This window comes from Glycine max, chromosome 12, assembly GCF_000004515.6.
Source record: "Glycine max cultivar Williams 82 chromosome 12, Glycine_max_v4.0, whole genome shotgun sequence".
Classification (NCBI taxonomy): domain Eukaryota; kingdom Viridiplantae; phylum Streptophyta; class Magnoliopsida; order Fabales; family Fabaceae; genus Glycine; species Glycine max.
The window spans coordinates 12,393,871-12,412,061 of NC_038248.2; the positions used below are offsets into that span (position 1 = coordinate 12,393,871).

An 18,191-nucleotide genomic window follows, 5' to 3' on the forward strand; every position below is an offset into this window, starting at 1 on the left:
GCTTAGAAGCTGGGGCAATTAAGGATGTCGCTGCATGTTCTTTATCTTTATGCGTTTTCTGGATTTCCCCCAGGGATTTCCTGTCTGTTGTATCTCTCGTTACAATCTTTCAAAGAAATGAACATGGATTCGAGGTTTTAGTCCTCACGTTAGTTTCAAACCTTGCGTTGATTTGTGATCACCTGAGCCCTTCCGCTCAGTTCATGGGATGCCCCAAGCGCTTAATTAGAATTGAACCTGAACCGACTTTCCCTAAATTTGCTGCGTTTGAAAACATTCATGCATACGCATACGCATACGCATGCATATTGTTGTGGTAAAACAGGGGCAGGATCATCTTGAGCTACCTTCTGGGGTAGAGACAAAACATGAACAGCAGAAACCAATCAAGATAAGACAGCGATGCGGTCAGGATTGGCCACGCCAGGTTGTTTCTTACTTGCAGGTACACAGGAACGGATGCAAGAGGGGATGGGGTCACAACCGACTGATCGTTGCCCCTTTCTCCATGCTAAGCAAGCGGAGAACGTCGCTGCAAGGCAGCCTCGTATCCTTTGTATTCGCAGTTTTCTTTTACTTTTTGTTTGTTTTAAAAATAAGTAATCAATGCCTAACTCTAACTTAAGTAAGTTCAAGTTAAGCAAGACGCTAAAAGGAGGGAGGGGACATGGTTAATGTTCCCCTCAAAAAAAAAAAAAAATTTGCAGGTTAGCTCGCCTGGGCGAGCCACCCCTGCACCAAATTATAAGAATGACGAAAGGGGGGACGTTTTTGCATTCAAAAAACTTCTTTTCCCCCCTTTCAAAAGCCATACCCACGGGATTGACGAGTTTGCAGCCCTAGGGTCATCCTTTTTCGCATTTTTTGATTTTGTTTTGCGCTTTTGTTCATCACCAACAAGTAAGTGTTCCATCCCTAAGCTTTCTAGCTTTTCATTGGTGTATTTTGATCTCCTTTTGGTGCTCTAAATTGTGGGAATGTGCTCAAATATATGGGGCAATTTTGGTTTGTTTTCTTGCTTGATTAGGTTGAATTAGGGGTTTGTATGGGATGGCCCTAGGCCTATAATGCATTTTGAAACAATGGGACATGCCACATTGTCCCCGTTCTCTTGCTATTGTTACCTAAACGCGCGCCCACCAAGTGTTCGGTGAAATGCCTCAATGGCATTAGCGCGTGACTTTTGTAAGGAAACAACCCATGGGGCATTTTGGTTTGTACATATTTTCTTTTTTTTTGGGACATGTATTCATTCCCGAAAAAGGCTATAGTAATTGCCCCACATATATCCCAGGCCTAGGAACCGAAGTTTTTATGCAAAAGAACACAAGAGGAGGTGCATGTTGGGTAAAGTTATCCTTTTTGGCCAGCAATCAGCTATGGGCCACGCTACAATATTTTCCCTATGCCTAGATGGTTAGGAATTTTGCTCGTCATGAATGTGTAGGTTTAGAATAGGTAGCAAAATACCTTTGGCAATTTACACTTTGGGTATGATAGCAAAATACTTGGATGTATGTCCATAGGATTTTTGGTAATCAAAATGTCTCACAAAAATCTATAAATATGTTGCATGAAATACATTACAAAAATACCTTTTTAGTGAGCAAAAGAAAATATACTTGAGTTTGCATGCGGCTTTAGGTAGTAAAAAAAAAAAAAAAAACTTGAAAAAAAGAAGCATGAAATGTAACACCTTATTGTGTAGATAGTCAAGGTTTATCATAAAGTTTGTGTATGTATAGGTATTAGAAATACCAGGATGTGCACGTATGCAATTTTCGATAGCCAAAGTGCTTAAAGTATGCATGTATGTGAATTTAGCAAAAGAAATGTGTGTGATGTAAGTAACAAATACACCTTGGAAGTACATGTAAATAATCTAGGTAACGAAGCTGCCTTGATTGTATATGGGTGCATTTTTCTTAGTTAATAGAATGTCTTGTGCAAGTGAACGTTCGTAAGGAAATATGCGCATAAGCTTGCTCTAAATTTACATTGATGTTTGTATTTATGGGAGGAGGTTGTATGCCATTTTTTAAGAGTAGTGTCCCACTGGTAAAACTAACTTTCCAAATGTTTGCCTTCGCGGGAAATGGCCCCGAGGAAGCTTGCCTCAAAGAGGTCCAGGAAGGACAAGGCAGCCGAAGGAACTAGTTTCGCTCCGGAGTATGACAGTCACCGCTTTAGGAGCGCTGTACACCAGCAGCGCTTCGAGGCCATCAAGGGATGGTCGTTTCTCCGGGAGCGACGCGTCCAGCTCAGGGACGACGAGTATACTGATTTCCAGGAGGAAATAGGGCGCCGGCGGTGGGCATCACTGGTTACTCCCATGGCCAAGTTTGATCCAGAAATAGTCCTTGAGTTTTATGCCAATGCTTGGCCAACAGAGGAGGGCGTGCGTGACATGAGATCCTGGGTAAGGGGTCAGTGGATCCCGTTTGATGTCGACGCTATCGGCCAACTCCTAGGATATCCGTTGGTGTTGGAAGAGGGCCAGGAATGTGAGTATGGCCAGAGGAGGAACCGGTCTGATGGGTTCGATGAGGAGGCCATCGCCCAGCTACTATGTATACCGGGGCAGGATTTTGCCCGGACTGCTGCAGGGAGGCGAGTGCGAATCATGCGCACCAACATGACCACCCTGACCCAGATATGGATGACGTTGCTCCTCAGCAACATCCTGCCCACCGATCATAATTTCGACCTTCCCATGCCGAAGTGTCAGCTGGTGTACGCCATCCTGACACGGATGAGCATCCATGTGGCTCAGTTGATCGCTGATGCCATCTATATTTTTGCAGGTATGGCGCCTACTAGGCACCCTTTGGACCCAGATAAGTCCAACAGGGCCCTGGGATTCCCCGCACTGATCACAGGACTCTGCCAGTCGTTCGGAGTCCCCGTTGCACCTACCAAGGTGATTCGGCCGCCCATCACCCGGGCTTTTATTGAGAAGTACTGTACCCAGAGACAGGCTCAGGGTGATGCTCCACAGGCCGCAGGCGCGCCACCACCACCTCATCAGGCTGGCCAGGCTGGGGCATTTGACATGGAGCAGTATTTACGGCATTTGGTTCGCCAGCAGGCGGCCAACCACCGAGCACATGTACAGACCCATGATTGTCTGTACCAGATGAGCCTTAGCATGCAGAGCCAGGGCTTCGCTTCTTTTTCATGCCCTACTCCAGATCAGTTCAGGGCAGAGGTTGCATGGCCCGGAGATTGGCCCGAGGCCCAAGCAGGAGAGGCACCCCCAGAAGCTCCCGGCGATGGAGAAGAGGCCCACGAGGACGAGGAGATGGCCGATTTGCTTGACTTCTTGGGAGGGAGTGGAGATACGTGACTGGGAGATCCCCAGATTCATGTTTTCTTTCATATTTCTTTTGTCATTTTTATTCTATGTTATTGTTTTGACTTGAGAGACTAATGTTTGTTTTTGTTGTTTCGATTGTCATTTGTACAGCGCATACATATTTTTAGATTGTTGCGTTAGTGTTTATATATCATTACTATCGATGGTGTTTGAAATTCTGGAACCGTGTAGAGTTCTTCATTTAGGAACATCGTCCAAAAAATATATATATAAAACAAACAAAAATCATGATAAAAATAAAAATAGAAAAGAAAAAAAATGAAATGGAAAAGAGAACAAAAGAGAAAAGAAGAGGGTAAGTAAGAAAAAAGGTGGAAAAAGAGAAAATAAGTTGTCTAGCTAAAAACCGACATGCTTTTGAAAAGAGATGATTTCCAACTTTTCTTTGAAAAAAATTCATTGATCATAACTAGTTTTTGAAAAAATGTGTCTACACCTGAAGGGTGAATACTGTGAAATTTCCCCGGACGCCCGAAATGGACTCGGATGAATGCACAAATTGATAAAAGAATATATTTTGGAAACATTGGGTTGATTTAAAATAGAGGAAATGAATCCTGAGTCCTAGCGTCACATGACCATAAAAGTTTGACACTTGAGTGTCCACATAGGTGCATGCATGACCAGTTTTGCATAAAGTTTCCAAATCATCATTTTTTGCATTTATGTCATGGAAATAATGTGGGGCATCCCTTTTATCCTTGAACCAAACCAAACCCTGACATGTATCATGCCTAGCCATTCTACAAGTCTTGAGCCAAAATCCTGACTCACCATAAACCTTGACCCAGGGTGAGAATGTTAATCCTTACCCTCGGAAGCAAAAAAGGAGAGAAGGAAAATTTCCAATCAAAGGAAAAAAGAAAGCAAGGAAAGTCCCAATCAAAGGGTGGGAGAAAGAAAAAGGAAAAGAAAGAAAGAAAATTCCCAACCAAAGAATGGGAGAAAGTAAAAAAAGAAGAAAGCTCCTGGTCAAAGAAACCAGAAGAAATGTGCAGAGAGGTCTTTAGACCGGACAATATCTGAACAAATACAGAATTGTCACCAAATGAACAAAAGAAAGAAAAGGAAACCATGACCTAAAAGTGGTCTTCTCCCTTTGATTACCAACCAAAATCCTGTGCGTCGGTGACTTGTTCGCCCCACACTAAACAAAAACAGAAAAGGAAAAAGCCAACAAAAAATCAAAAGCCAAAAACACACAAAAGCCGAAAAACTCACTAAAAGAATCCATTCCCAAGGGAAGTCCTATTGATCCATGATCACGCATGTAATTTTTGATTTGATAGGAAATAATTTGCAAAGTCAAGCCATGACATATCTATGGTTCGGAATTAGGATGAAACACTTACCTGTGCGAGATTGATACACTTTGAGTGGATTTCTTCTATTTTTTTTCGAACCCAGTGTTTCCTCTAAATGGTCATTTAGAAACGAAATGCTAACATCCAAAATCTCATTTATGGTTATGGGGGATTTCATCAGCAGACTCTCCTTCCCCGGTAGACGCATTGTTTTTCACTCAAAAAAGCATATGCTGCTCCAAATCGATTGGAATATTTGTCTCTTTGCTAAAGCATGTTTGCATTTTAGTGGAGAAAACACCGAGACTTTTTCAAGTCTCACAAGTTATCCAGAACTACGTAGGTCTGAGTTCCTCATTGGAGGATACGTAGGAGCAAGAGCCTCGCTTTTGTCGACCACACCGCCTTTTGTTGCCATGACCCAAGAGCTGGTAGCCCGCGGAGACACCTTACGGTTATTCGCACCTCGTCATTCAGTGACCCCAAGTGTGATTGACGAGCAGAGGCCAATGTGGTAATCTGCGCCCTTTTCGGAGATGTCAGCATCTTCCGATGGAGACTTTTCAAGTCTCACAAGTTATCTAGAACTACGTAGGTCTGAGTTCCTCATTGGAGGATACGTAGGAGCAAGAGCCTTGCTTTTGTCGGCCGCCCCATAATCTTTGTCATACTGACCCTGAGGTCATGTGACATGCACCCTTTTGTCATCCAGAGGCGGCGGGCCCGATGACAAGCAGAGACAAAATTTGGTCATTCTGCACCCTTGTGTCATCTAGAGGCGGCGGGCCCGATGATACGCGGAGATACTTTACGGTTATCCGCACCCTTTTGTCATCCAGAGGCGGCGGGCCCGATGACAAGCAGAGACAAAATTTGGTCATTCTGCACCCTTGTGTCATCCAGAGGCGGCGGGCCCGATGATACGCGGAGATACCTTACGATTATCCGTACCCTTTTGTCATCCAGAGGCGGCGGGCCCGATGATACGCGGAGATACCTTACGGTTATCCGCACCCTTTTGTCATCCAGAGGCGGCGGGCCCGATGACAAGCAGAGACAAAATTTGGTCATTCTGCACCCTTGTGTCATCCAGAGGCGGCGGGCCCGATGATACGCGGAGATACCTTACGGTTATCCGCACCCTTTTGTCATCCAGAGGCGGCGGGCCCGATGACAAGCAGAGACAAAATTTGGTCATTTTGCACCCTTGTGTCATCCAGAGGCGGCGGGCCCGATGATACGCGGAGATACCTTGCGGTTATCCGCACCCTTTTGTCATCCAGAGGCGGCGGGCCCGATGATACGCGGAAATACCCGAGTGGTTGTCCGTATAAACATTCTTTTGCTATCTGTAAGACAGAACGCTTGATAGCATGCAGAGACTGACATAGTCTTCTGCACTTTTTGTTCCTCCGGGAACAACAAGTTATTTACATGCAAAAATTTTATGGTCACCCGCGACTCTCGTCAACCGGGAGGAGCGAAATTAGTGTCATACCCTAATTTTCGTCCGGGGACCTTTGCTTGATGACATGGGACCTTTCTTTGGTCCTTGTGAGGTGCTTGGCACCCATCATTAGGCAATTTGTGAAATTCCGGGAACGACAAGTCATGGTCACCCGCGACTCTCGTCAACCGAGAGGAGCGAAATTAGTGTCATACCCTAATTTTCGTCCGGGGACCTTTGCTTGATGACATGGGACCTTTCTTTGGTCCTTGTGAGGTGCTTGGCACCCATCATTAGGCAATTTGTGAAATTCCGGGAACGACAAGTCATGGTCACCCGCGACTCTCGTCAACCGAGAGGAGCGAAATTAGTGTCATACCCTAATTTTCGTCCGGGGACCTTTGCTTGATGACATGCAACCTTTCTTTGGTCCTTGTGAGGTGCTTGGCACCCATCATTAGGCAATTTGTGAAATTCCGGGAACAACAAAGTCATTTGCATGTGGAGATTTTATGGTCACCCGCGACTCTCGTCAAATCGAGAGGAACGAAATTAGTGTCTTATCTTTACTTTCCTTTTATCTCCAATAAAAGACAAGTAAAGAGGGGCAACTGTCATACCCTAATTTCGTCCGGGGACCTTTGCTTGATGACATGCGACCTTTCTTTGGTCCTTGTGAGGTGCTTGGCACCCATCATTAGGCAATTTGTGAAATTCCAGGACATGCCGAAAAACCAAAAAAAAATATTGATGCACAATCCGTAAGTTTCCGTGACACACCAGAAATCAAATGGAAGCATCGTTGCATAATTAAGTGAGGTTCCGTAACATTCCGTAAGTCAAAAAGGGAATGATTATGTAATCCGCAAGGTTCCGTAACATTACGGAAAGAAAACAAGTATCGTTACGAAATTCGTAAGTTTCCGTAACTTTACGAAAAAAGAATCACCAAAAAAAAGCAGAGGGGGGTGTACTTAGTAAAAATGGGGGTGCAAATAGCACCCAGGCCCACTTGGGCCCTCCAGAATATTCCTCCAGAAGGCTGTTGCTTCTGGAGGAAGCAACCTGGCTCGCCTGGGCGAGCTGGGCGGCAACCACCTCCCCTATTTTGCTATAAATAGGGGAGGAAGTGAAGAAGAAAAGGGTTCAGCCCCTTTGGCACTTCTCTCTCTTTCGAATTTGCTTGGAAAAATTGTTTCCGTGAAGAAAATCTAAGCCGAGGCGCTTCCGAAACGTTTCCGTAACGTTTTCCGTGAGGAATTTCGCAAAGGTTTCAGCCGTTCTTCGACGTTCTTCATCGATCTTCGATCTTCAACGGGTAAGTACCTCGAACCAAGCTTTTCGATTCATTCTATGTACCCGTAGTGGTCCACATTGTGTTTCGTGCATTTTTATTCTCGTTTTGTTTACTTTTTATACCCCCTGTTGACGTGCTTAAGCCATTTTACTTAAGTCATTTCTCGCTTAACTTAAAAATAAAATAAATTTCCACCGAACGTTTGAATTGTATTATCCGTTAACTTCGGTTAAAATAAATTCCGACCGTTCGGTCGTGCCGTAACCACATTGGAAATCAAAAAAGGAGGTAAGAAATAATATAATAATCAAAAAGACATCTTTTAGTAAAATAAAGCGGAAAATCAATCGGACGTTTTCTCTTTGGGATTTCTCATTCTTAATCGAATTGATTAATAACTAAAGTGAGACTAAAGGCTAAAATCAATTCGCCTAGTCAAGCTCGTCCATAAAAATAGGCTTTTGAAGTTTGTCATTTCAATTTCTCACTAAGTAAAATGGATCATTTTTAAGGTCCAACGCCTTAAAATGATCACCACTTAAGTAAAAAAGAATCACTTGATAAGAAAGAACTACGTAGGTCTGATTTTCTCATCCCAAATTGAGGAATACGTAGGAGCAAAGGGAAACACCCTTGTCAACCACAAAAAAAGAAAAATATAAAAAGGATATAAGGACATAAAAGGGAACGTAAAAATCAAAGTCATGTTTGCACATTCGATTAAAGGCTGCCGTCCCTTGGGACGGACGTGTGGGGTGCTAATACCTTCCCCGTGCGTAAATACAACTCCCGAACCTTTCACTTAAAATTTCGTAGATCGCGTCTTTTCCGGTTTTTCTGACGTTTTCCTCAAATAAACGTTGGTGGCGACTCCGCGCGTATTCCTTTCGTGGAACACGCATCCCGCGAGTCACGCGTCGCCCTCCCGCCGAAGGGTAGGTTGCGACAAGTACATATATAGGCAAAAAAATTATAAGACACTCAATTAGCTTCTAAGGAATAGTTGAAAACTACAGCAGAAACTGACACTGATGGTTTTTCAAGTGAAGGAGTGAGTAAAGTCTAGAAATTATTGTAGAAAAAATTGTCCTTTTGTTTTTCTTCTGCATTTCTAATTAAAAATCATACACCTTATTTCACAGTGTAGGAAATGCACTTAATGAATACACACAATAATTAGGTATAGAATACTAGAGCAAATAAGCTTTAGTAGAACTTCAAGTAGAGAAGGAAAAATCCAATAATAAAGAGCAATTAATAGCCTCTTTTATCTTCATGAGGAATTACTTCAGGTATAAAGAAATATATATTAACATTGATATTTAGCTACAACAGGAGCACTACCATTTGTAACCAAGTCTGAATTACCCAAGGTTGTTAAAATCAAGAGGAACAAGGGGGTGAAAACCTTTAACTCAGATCATAAGATCCTACAGTCCCCTGCCTAAAATACTTATATATAATACACTTTTTTATTACTATCATTTAATTTATTATATCACATTATATGCTTTTTTAGTTTATTATTATTTAGTTATTATATTATGTTATATGTCATGCTTTAAATAGTTTATTATATTTTTAATACTAACATTTTTTATTACTGTTATTCTTCAGTTTATTATAATATATGTTATGTTTTATGCAAAAAAATAAAAAAATAAAAAGGATAAGTTGAATTAAACTCAAGTCGAGGCCCAAGAAATCAAACCAGAAGAAGAGAAAATAGAGAGAAACTTATGGGGCACAATTCCCATGAAATCCTATGATAGGCCAAGCACGACTCAGACCAAGAATGAAAGGCCCAAAAGGCAAACATCAGGGGAGGCACAACCAATGAAATGGGTCATGGGGTTGAGGGTGGCTTTCTACTTAACTGAAGCTCTAGAATATTGCACTAGCAAAAAGGTATATAATTCAACATGCCAAAACTTGTGTAGGTGAGTACCTTATCAAGAGTCCAGCAAACTTGTGACAACTAATAAGCCAGAATTGAAGAAATTTCTGCATATATAATTCAACAAATTTGTTATGAAACAAATGAAGTTAATATGAAATTTCTGCATATATAATTCAACAAATTTGTTATGCAAAATCAAATATATAAATAGAAAATTACATTAGATGATGTCAATTAATTCTCCTTCATCATGATCATTACGATTAGCATGAACGTCGTCAACTTCTTCTTCTCCGACAACGTTAGGAATGATTTGTGTGGACAAAGGACTAACATAGGTGTCCATGTATGAATCATCATCTTCTACATTAACACCAATTGTTTTGCCCTGTAGAACCAAGCACCACCTTTCATCACAAGGGTCTTGCACGTAAAATACTTGTCTAGCTTGTTCTGCCATGATGAAAGAGTCATTGTGGTAACCAAGTTTCTTTAAGTCTACCAACATAAATCCTATATCATCAATGCGCACACCGATGTAGCTGTCAACCCATTTACATTTGAAAACACAAACAGTAAATTTCACATAGTTAAGCTTCCAAATTTCATCAATGAACCCAAAGTAAGGGATGGAAGCTACACAAGGATTAGCGTCATGCACACTTGCGAAGTGTTGAGATTCAGCCCTTAGGTGACCCCGCTGTTCTGCATTGTACTTTTGTCGTCTTGTGCTTTTGTGTAAAATGAATACTTTTTTATGTTGTATCCTTGCCAAGTTACAACATTTCTTTTAGGCCCATCTGCTAGCTTTCTTAATGTTTCTGAAGCATTTTCATCTGCAAAGATTGTATCGTTAAACCAATCATAGAAAGTCTTGTTATGCTTTTTCAACACCCAATTCTTTGACATTTTTGGATTATTCTGTTTGACTAAAGCTTCATGCTTAAGTATGTATGGCAAAACTTCATTACTGTTGTTCAAGACATACAAGTGAGCTTGTAACAAATCTTCTAGAATTGGAGTGATCACATGCAGTCCTCTTGAACCCTTACCACCCACTCTGTCATCATGCCGAGACTTAGGAAGACCAACAGGTTTAGCCTTCTTAATGTATTCTGAACAAAATTCAATGGCTTTTTCTGCAATGTACCTCTCAACAATAGATGCTTCTGGACGATATAGATTCTTTGTATACCCTTTTAAGATCTTCATGTATCGCTCAACCAGGTACATGTTGGATCAAGTGGCCTCAGAATAATTAAGAAGGGGGGTTGAATTAATTATTAATGTACCTTGACTAATTAAAACTTATCCTTCTTAATGTTACTAGATTCAATTAGGCTTTACTACTAAGTTATGTAACTAAAACAAAAGTAAAGTGTAAAAGTAATGTACACATCGGAAATTAAAAAGTGTAGGGAAGAAGAAGACAAACACAAGAATTTTATATTGGTTCGACAACAACCCGTGCCTACATCCAGTCCCCAAGCAACCACCGGTTCATGAGATTTCTTTCAACCTTGTAAAATCCTTTACAAGCAAATATCCACAAGGGATGTACCCTCCCTTGTTCTCCTTGAACAACCAAGTGGATGTACCCTCCACTTGAACTGATCCACAAGAGATGTACCCTCTCTTGTGTGGAAGCAATGCCTTCCAAGGTTATTTTGATGATGCCAAAGAATTAAGAGTCAAGCAAATTCCAAAGATTCAAGAATGAAGCTTTCAAGAATCAAGTTTCAAGAATCAAGATTCAAGAATAATCAAGATTAAGATTCAAGACCCAAGATTCAAGAATCAAGAGAAGAATCAATTAAGATAAGTATTAAAAAAGTTTTTCAAAACATTGAGTAGCACAAGAAGTTTTCACAAAATCATCACCAAAGAGTTTTACTCTTTGGTAATCGATTACCAGAATGTAGTAATCAATTACCAATGTTTTTAAAACGTTAAGATTTTCAAAATGAAGAGTCACATCTGTTGATGTGTAATTGATTACACTTTAATGGTAATCGATTACCAGTGTCTGTTTTCGAAAAATACATTTCCAAAAGTCACAATTCTTCAAGTGACTTGTTTCTGAAGATTCTTTCAAAAGTCACAACTTTTCTAAGTGACTAGTTTTAAAAGAAATTGCCAAGAGTCACAAACTTTGACATGTGTCATCAAGAAATTATAAATATGTGACCATGGCATGTATTTTGATAACAATCAAGAAATCTATCTTTCAATCTTCTCTCTCAACATCATTCAACTCTTTCAACATACTTTTTCTGATTCATCTTCTCTTCATCTTTCTAAAAGTTTTTGTTCAAAACTTTTTCTTTCAAGAAAAGTTCTTTGATAAAAAACTTGTGTTATTCATCTTTTTCATTCTCTTCTTCCTTTGCCAAAAGCTTTCTAAAAGTTTTCTGGTTTCCAAACCTTGAAAACACAAGTGTGCTATATCTTTTCATTCTCTTCTCCCTTTGCCAAAAAGAATTCGCCAAGGACTAACCGCCTAAATTCTTTTTGTGTCTCTCTTCTCCCTTTTCCAGAAGAACAAAGGACTAACCGCCTAAATTATTTTGTGTCTCCCTTGTCAAAGAATTCAAAACGACACAGTCTGAGAATTCTTTTGATTCTTCCCTTTCCCATAAACAAAAGATTTCAAAGGACTAACCGCTTGAGATATCTTTTGTTTCCCCTTCACAAAGTTTCAAAGGACTAATCGCCTGAGAACTTTGTCTTAACACATTGGAGGGTACATCCTTTGTGGTACAAGTAGAGGGTACATCTACTTGGGTTGTTGTAACTGAGAACAAGAGAGGGTACATCTCTCGTGGATCAGTTCAAGTGGAGGGTACATCCACTTGGTTGTTCAAAGAGAACAAGGGAGGATACATCCCTTGTGGATCTTTGCTTGTAAAGGATTTTACAAGGTTGAAAAGAAATCTCAAGGACCACAGGTCGCTTGGGGACTGGATGTAGGCACGGGTTGTTGCCAAACCAGTATAAAACTCTTGTGTTTGTCTTCTTCTTCCCTACACTCTTTAATTTTCGTTGTGCACTTTAATTATCGCTTTTACTTTTGGTTAAGTTTCTATTTCTGTTCTTTACTTTCTTAACATTATAGTAAAAGCCTAATTGAATTTAGTAACATTAAGAAGGATAGATTTTTAATTAGTAAAGGTTCATTAATAATTAATTCAACCCCCCCCCCTTCTTAATTATTCCGAGGCCACTTGATCCAACATCTTGTTCTCAGTTACAACAACCCAAGTAGATGTACCCTCTACTTCTACCACAAAGGATGTACCCTCTAATGTGTTAAGACAAAGAATTCTCAGGCGGTTAGTCCTTTGAATCTTTGTAAGGGGAAACAAAAGATATCTTAGGCGATTAGTCCTTTGAAATCTTTTATTTAAGGGAAAGGGAAGAATCAAAAGAATTCTCAGGCGGTTAGTCCTTTGAATTCTCTTGGAAAGGGAGAAGGGAGACACAAAATAATTCAGGCGGTTAGTCCTTCTATTCTTTTGGAAAAGGGAGAAGAGAGACACAAAAAGAATTCATGCGATTAGTCCTTGTTGAATTCTTTTTGGCAAAGGGAGAAGAGAATGAAAAGATATAGCACACTTTTATTTTCTGCAGAATTTTCACTTGCAGAAGAACAAGGTTTGGAAAACAAAAAACTTAAAAAGCTTTTTGGCAAAGGAAGAAGAAGAAAGATGAGTAGGAAAGAATTCTTAAAGAATTGTAAAGGTTGTAAAGGTTGTAAAGGTTTCTCAAAAGTTGTTCAAGAAGTTGTTTAATGCAAGTCAAGGTCTTGCTTCTATAGACTCTTCATGTCTGGTCAAGAAAACCATTGGAAGAGTTATAACCTTGATAAAATCATGTCAAGAGTTACATCTCTTGACCTTTTATTCAAAACTTGTCACTGGTAATCGATTATCATAATCATGTAATCGATTACACAATGCATTTTATGAAAAGATGTGACTCTTCACAATTGAATTTGAATTTCAATGTCCAGATACACTGGTAATCGATTACCAATATATTGCAATCGATTACACCATTTAAAAATCATTTGGAACGTTGCAAATTCAATTAAAAACTTTTTGAAATCAAATTTTATCACTGGTAATCGATTACAGGAAACTGGTAATCGATTACCAGAGAGTAAATACTCTGGTAACTTAGAAAAATTTGAGAAAACTCTTATGTAAAACAAAATTGTACTATGTTTGGTTTTTGAAAAATCCTTTTCAATACTTCCCTTGTGAAGTCTTGACTTGTTGCTTCTTGATTTCTTCTCTTGAATCTTGAATTCATCTTCTCTTGAATCTTGATACTTCTTGATGTATTTTCTTGAATCTTGAAATCAACTTCTCTTGAATCTTGAAATTAATCTTGATCTTGAACTTGTTGACTCAACTACTGTCTATTATCTTTTTCTCTACAGGATTCAAGATTTGAAGCAGGTTATTAGTAGCTATTATAAAAAACAGGCTTTAGCACAATGGACTTTATATAATGAGCGCAAGAGCACTTTTGGAAATAGCAATGAGCGCAGGATCAACAATGGCTAAAATCACTCCTACTGAAATTTGAAAATCAAATGAGAGTAGGCCTTATAATCAATTAAGATAGGTAATAAGTGAGGTTGTTATGCATACAGGCAGAAGACAATGAGGTTGTTAAGCATAGTTGTAATATATGTTTTTAAAATCTGGTCCTAGTTACTTTCATTTTAGACAAAACTGTACATCATGTATTTGCATTCAATTAATATCTACTATTATCCCAAAAAAATATAAAAACAAAACATTTTGGAAATTTAGAAACCTAGTCACGTAATCTAAGTCCATGGATGAGTGCAAAGTGATGATAAGTAGGTTTGATTTGAATGGGGATGGCATGCTTAGCTTTGAAGAGTTCAGAATTATGATGAAGTGATTATGATGATCATGATGATGCTACATGCACATTGATTCTGGCACTAGCTAAGTGATTTGGTGGGTTTCAATTTGATTGATGATTTGTTTGTATGTACATTTTGCCTAATTTCATTTTTTATTCTTTTTTTGATTGGTACAAATCATGGATATGTAAATCGCTTTTGATTATTAGAAATAACATGTTGGTTAAAAGGAAGATATCAATTTTTTAATTAAGTTACCTAAGGCAGTTAAAAGGCATCTAAAAGGAAGTTAAAAGGATCCTAAGGAACCTAAGGCAGTTAAAAGGTATCTAAAAGGAATTTAAAAGGATCCAATAAGAAACACATGTTAAGGAATTGAAACCAGGGCAACCAAACAAGGTGTGACCATGTCAAACTAGGCACATAGCAATTCCATGATAGGTCTTAAGTTGCTATGGTACTGAGGTATGTTAGTGTTTTTCAAAACAATGTGACCCCAACATGTGTCAAGTGTCAACTCACGAGGTGTTAGGGCTTTCACAGCAGAGGCTCACAAGGTGGTAGTTTGGTTTGGAAAATCCGGTTGCTCATATGAAACCTATGCAACCTCAACAAAAGTTGCGGATGAAGGATCGGTTTCCAAGGCCAGGGAAAATTTAAACAAGCATGTTCAAGTGGCAAACAAACATTCATATGGCCAAATTCATAGGGATAGATATCATCAGTCCTCCAATTCTATCATGAGAAGCTACAAAGATAAGACAGGTGAGGATGGAAGTAACCAGCACAGAAGATCATTCTCAGTCAGCATCAAACTACTTTCGGCGAACAAGTCATCATCATCAACTTCATCTGTGTCTGGCTCAACTTTATTTTCATTTTCAAACAAATCATATGGATGCCAAGCGCGACAGCTATTTGAAAAGGTGCAGCAGTGCAAATTCAGAGATAGAAAATTCAATCCAGGGAGCAATTGCACACTGCAAGAAGTGTCAGGAAATGTTTTCTTCAAAGAAGACTGCAAGTGAAGTAGGAATCTACTCAATGTCTGCATCTAGAACCTCAGTTTGTGAGCATCATGAGAGAGTACAACTTTGGATGGGCTGATAGAGAATTGAAAAGTAGCTTATGCTCATTTGTTGTATTCTTCACACATTGTGTTTCCAATTCAAAAGTAACTTTGGTGAAAGATAGCTCAATTCACCAGTACTAATTTTAGAAACACTTATGGTTGTCAACTTGTCATTGATATTTAGACCAAAGCCTCAAAATCTGGCAGAATTTTGTCCATAAAAGATATTTGCATCTGGTCCTTGACCAAATTATGATGACTAGAAAATGACATTCTTCTGAAAATAAAAATCCAACATTTTACTATCCATTTTCCAATCCAAAACCTTTCCTCCAATATCATCTATCATTATACAAACAAGGCCCTGGATGGCCTACGTGTCAACCAGTGGTTAATTGCATTTCCCGCCTAAAAATGTAAATTCATGCTACAGTGATTTATTATACGGTGCGTTTTCAACAAATAGTGTTTCGTAAACTAAACGGTGTGTTTTCAACAAATAGCGTTTCCTTCTTCCGATGCGCTTGGGTAACCGAAATGCCAAGCATTTATTGTGGCACGCATTTTACAATTTTCATTTATTGTTGCAGGTCTTTTCCTTCTCTCTTCCTTCAGAAATCCCAAGTGCCATTTTTTTTACCATTTTCACTTTCTCTCATTTCTCTCTCCCCAATTGCTATCTCCCCCTTCTCTGTTCCTTCTTTCCATTTTTTCATTCTCTTTGTTTTTCTGCATTTTTTTACATCTAAAGCTGTGATTTTTTACACCAAAACTGTGATTTTTATCTCAGATTCCATGACAACGATATCATATTTGTGTTCCTCTCCCGGTTTGCATTTCTATATCGTGATCTTGGTGGAAGAGCACACCAAAGCTGTCATTTTTATCTCAAAACTCTGTGAGTGCAGGTTCGTTTTCTTTGTGACTCCTGACAATACAAAAGTTTAAATTTTTTTATTTTGTTTTCTGACTTCTCACAATACCTTCGCTATTGTATGCAGAGAAGGTGAAAGAACACTAAAGCTGCGATTTTTATCTCCAAAAAGCTTCAATTTTTATCTCAAATAGATTTGTTTTCTTTGTTTCTCTGTCTATGTTTTCTTTGTTTCTTTGTTTCTCACAATACAAAAGCTTACATTTTTTTAGTCAGCCTCTATTGCATGCAGAGAAGGTGGAAGAGCAGACTACAATTGCTGTTTTTATCTGAAAAATCCACGAGTATGAGTTCATTTTCTTTGTTTTTTTGGTTTATGGTTAAATTTTTTCGTCTTCGTCAACCTTCTCAAACATGTTCATTCTTTCTTATACCCATTTTTTTGGGGTTTTATGATTTTTCACAAGACAAAAGCTTTAATTTTTCAGACAAAAAGTTTAAATTTTTTTATTTTGTTTTCTGACTTCTCACAATACCTTTGCTATTGTATGCAGAGAAGGTGGAAGAAGACACTAAAGCTATGATTTTTATCTACAAAAAGCTTCGATTTTTATCTCAAACAGGTTTGTTTTCTTTGATTCTCTAACTATGTTTTGTTTGCTTCTTTGTTTCTCACAATACAAAAGCTTAAATTTTTTTGTGAACCTCAGCCTTCTCCGGTGTCCCACTTTTTTTTGGGTTTATGATTTTTCGCAAGACAAAAGCTTTAATTTTTTTGGGTGTTCTCCCTTTATTTTGTTTTCTGAGTTCTCGCTCTACAAAAAATTTAAATTTTTTTGTGTTCCTGAGCCTTCTACAGCTTGCGTTGCATTTTGGGTTTATATCTGGATCATTGGGTAACTTTTTTTTTTGTTTTTTTATTTTTCGCAACCCAAAAGCTTAAATTTATTTGGGTGTTCTGCCTTTATATTTTTTTCCCTTTAATGCTGGCTGAAGTTATTTCAATGGGTTATATTTTTATATTTGTTCAATCCCTTTGAGTTAGACACTTCCAGCTTTGATTTTCAAATATATGACATGCTTTATTATCACATATATGTCATCCTTTATTTATATGGTCAGATGATTGAATATAGTAGTTTTGGACTTCTTTGTTTATGGTTTTTTTTTGGGTCACAGGGATTTAAATTTACATTTTGATGCAGAGGCTCTCAACATTCGCAGCTTGAATTATATTTATTCATTATTAGTAATATAGATAATTTTTATTGCTCATTGTTAGGTTTTAGTTAATTTAATATTATTTTATTAGTAATATAGATTATTTTAGTTAATTTTTGTTTGTGTCCCTTTTTTGCGTTCAGTTGTAGTAATGGCAGGAATTCTTGATAGAAAATCAGCTGACTCCAGTGATAGGGTAGCTGATAATCAAGAAGCAGCAAAATTGGAGTGATGATGACCCCATTTGATTGATGAAGAAATTTTTATGTTACTTTGTTTTAACAGTTTAAAGTTGTAATTTCATAATTATGATTTCTAGACAATGTATTTATTAATATTGTATTCAAACATTGTCAAAATAGACAGAGTTTCACAAAAGTTTCTTAGGGAGTCGGGTTTGATTATGATTAATATATGAGTCATGTTGAGTGTTTGATCAATTCAATTTCATGTAGTTTTTTAAAGACTAAATTTCATATATATACAATTTTATTATATATTTCAGAAAGAATAGTGTTCACGTTACTTTAGCTGAAACCTATATAACAAAAAAATATTGAATTAGTAAATAAATTTTAGAGAAATAAAAAAATGTTAGGATGATGAGTTAACATTTTAATTTTCATTTTCAATCATAAAAAAAATAATGATCAATTGGAGAGTTTGGGTGATTAATATTAAACTAATGTTAGTGCAACAACCTCTTTATTTTTTTTAATAAATTCCTAAGACCATTTACATTACATAATTATTTATTTATGAGTTACTTATTATAATTTTGTGGGTCTTATAATTTC

The 18,191-nt window shown here is 38.2% G+C and overlaps 1 protein-coding gene and 1 long non-coding RNA gene across 2 annotated transcripts in view; one reads left to right on the plus strand and one right to left on the minus strand.

The window, feature by feature from the left end:
* LOC102666505 (GDSL esterase/lipase At1g29670-like) overlaps positions 1 to 15,281 on the minus strand; it is a 62,469-nt gene extending 47,188 nt beyond the window's left edge. The window contains exon 1 of the mRNA XM_006593031.1: positions 15,010 to 15,281. Within this exon, the coding sequence (XP_006593094.1) occupies positions 15,010 to 15,281 (272 nt within the window). The remainder of the gene's footprint in view (positions 1 to 15,009) is intronic.
* A 678-nt stretch (positions 15,282 to 15,959) lies between these two features.
* On the plus strand, positions 15,960 to 17,807 carry LOC100798522 (uncharacterized). Its single transcript, XR_417111.4, has 3 exons — positions 15,960 to 16,517; positions 16,728 to 16,796; positions 17,538 to 17,807. It is a non-coding gene; the product is annotated as an uncharacterized lncRNA (long non-coding RNA).
* Positions 17,808 to 18,191: the final 384 nt, after the last annotated feature.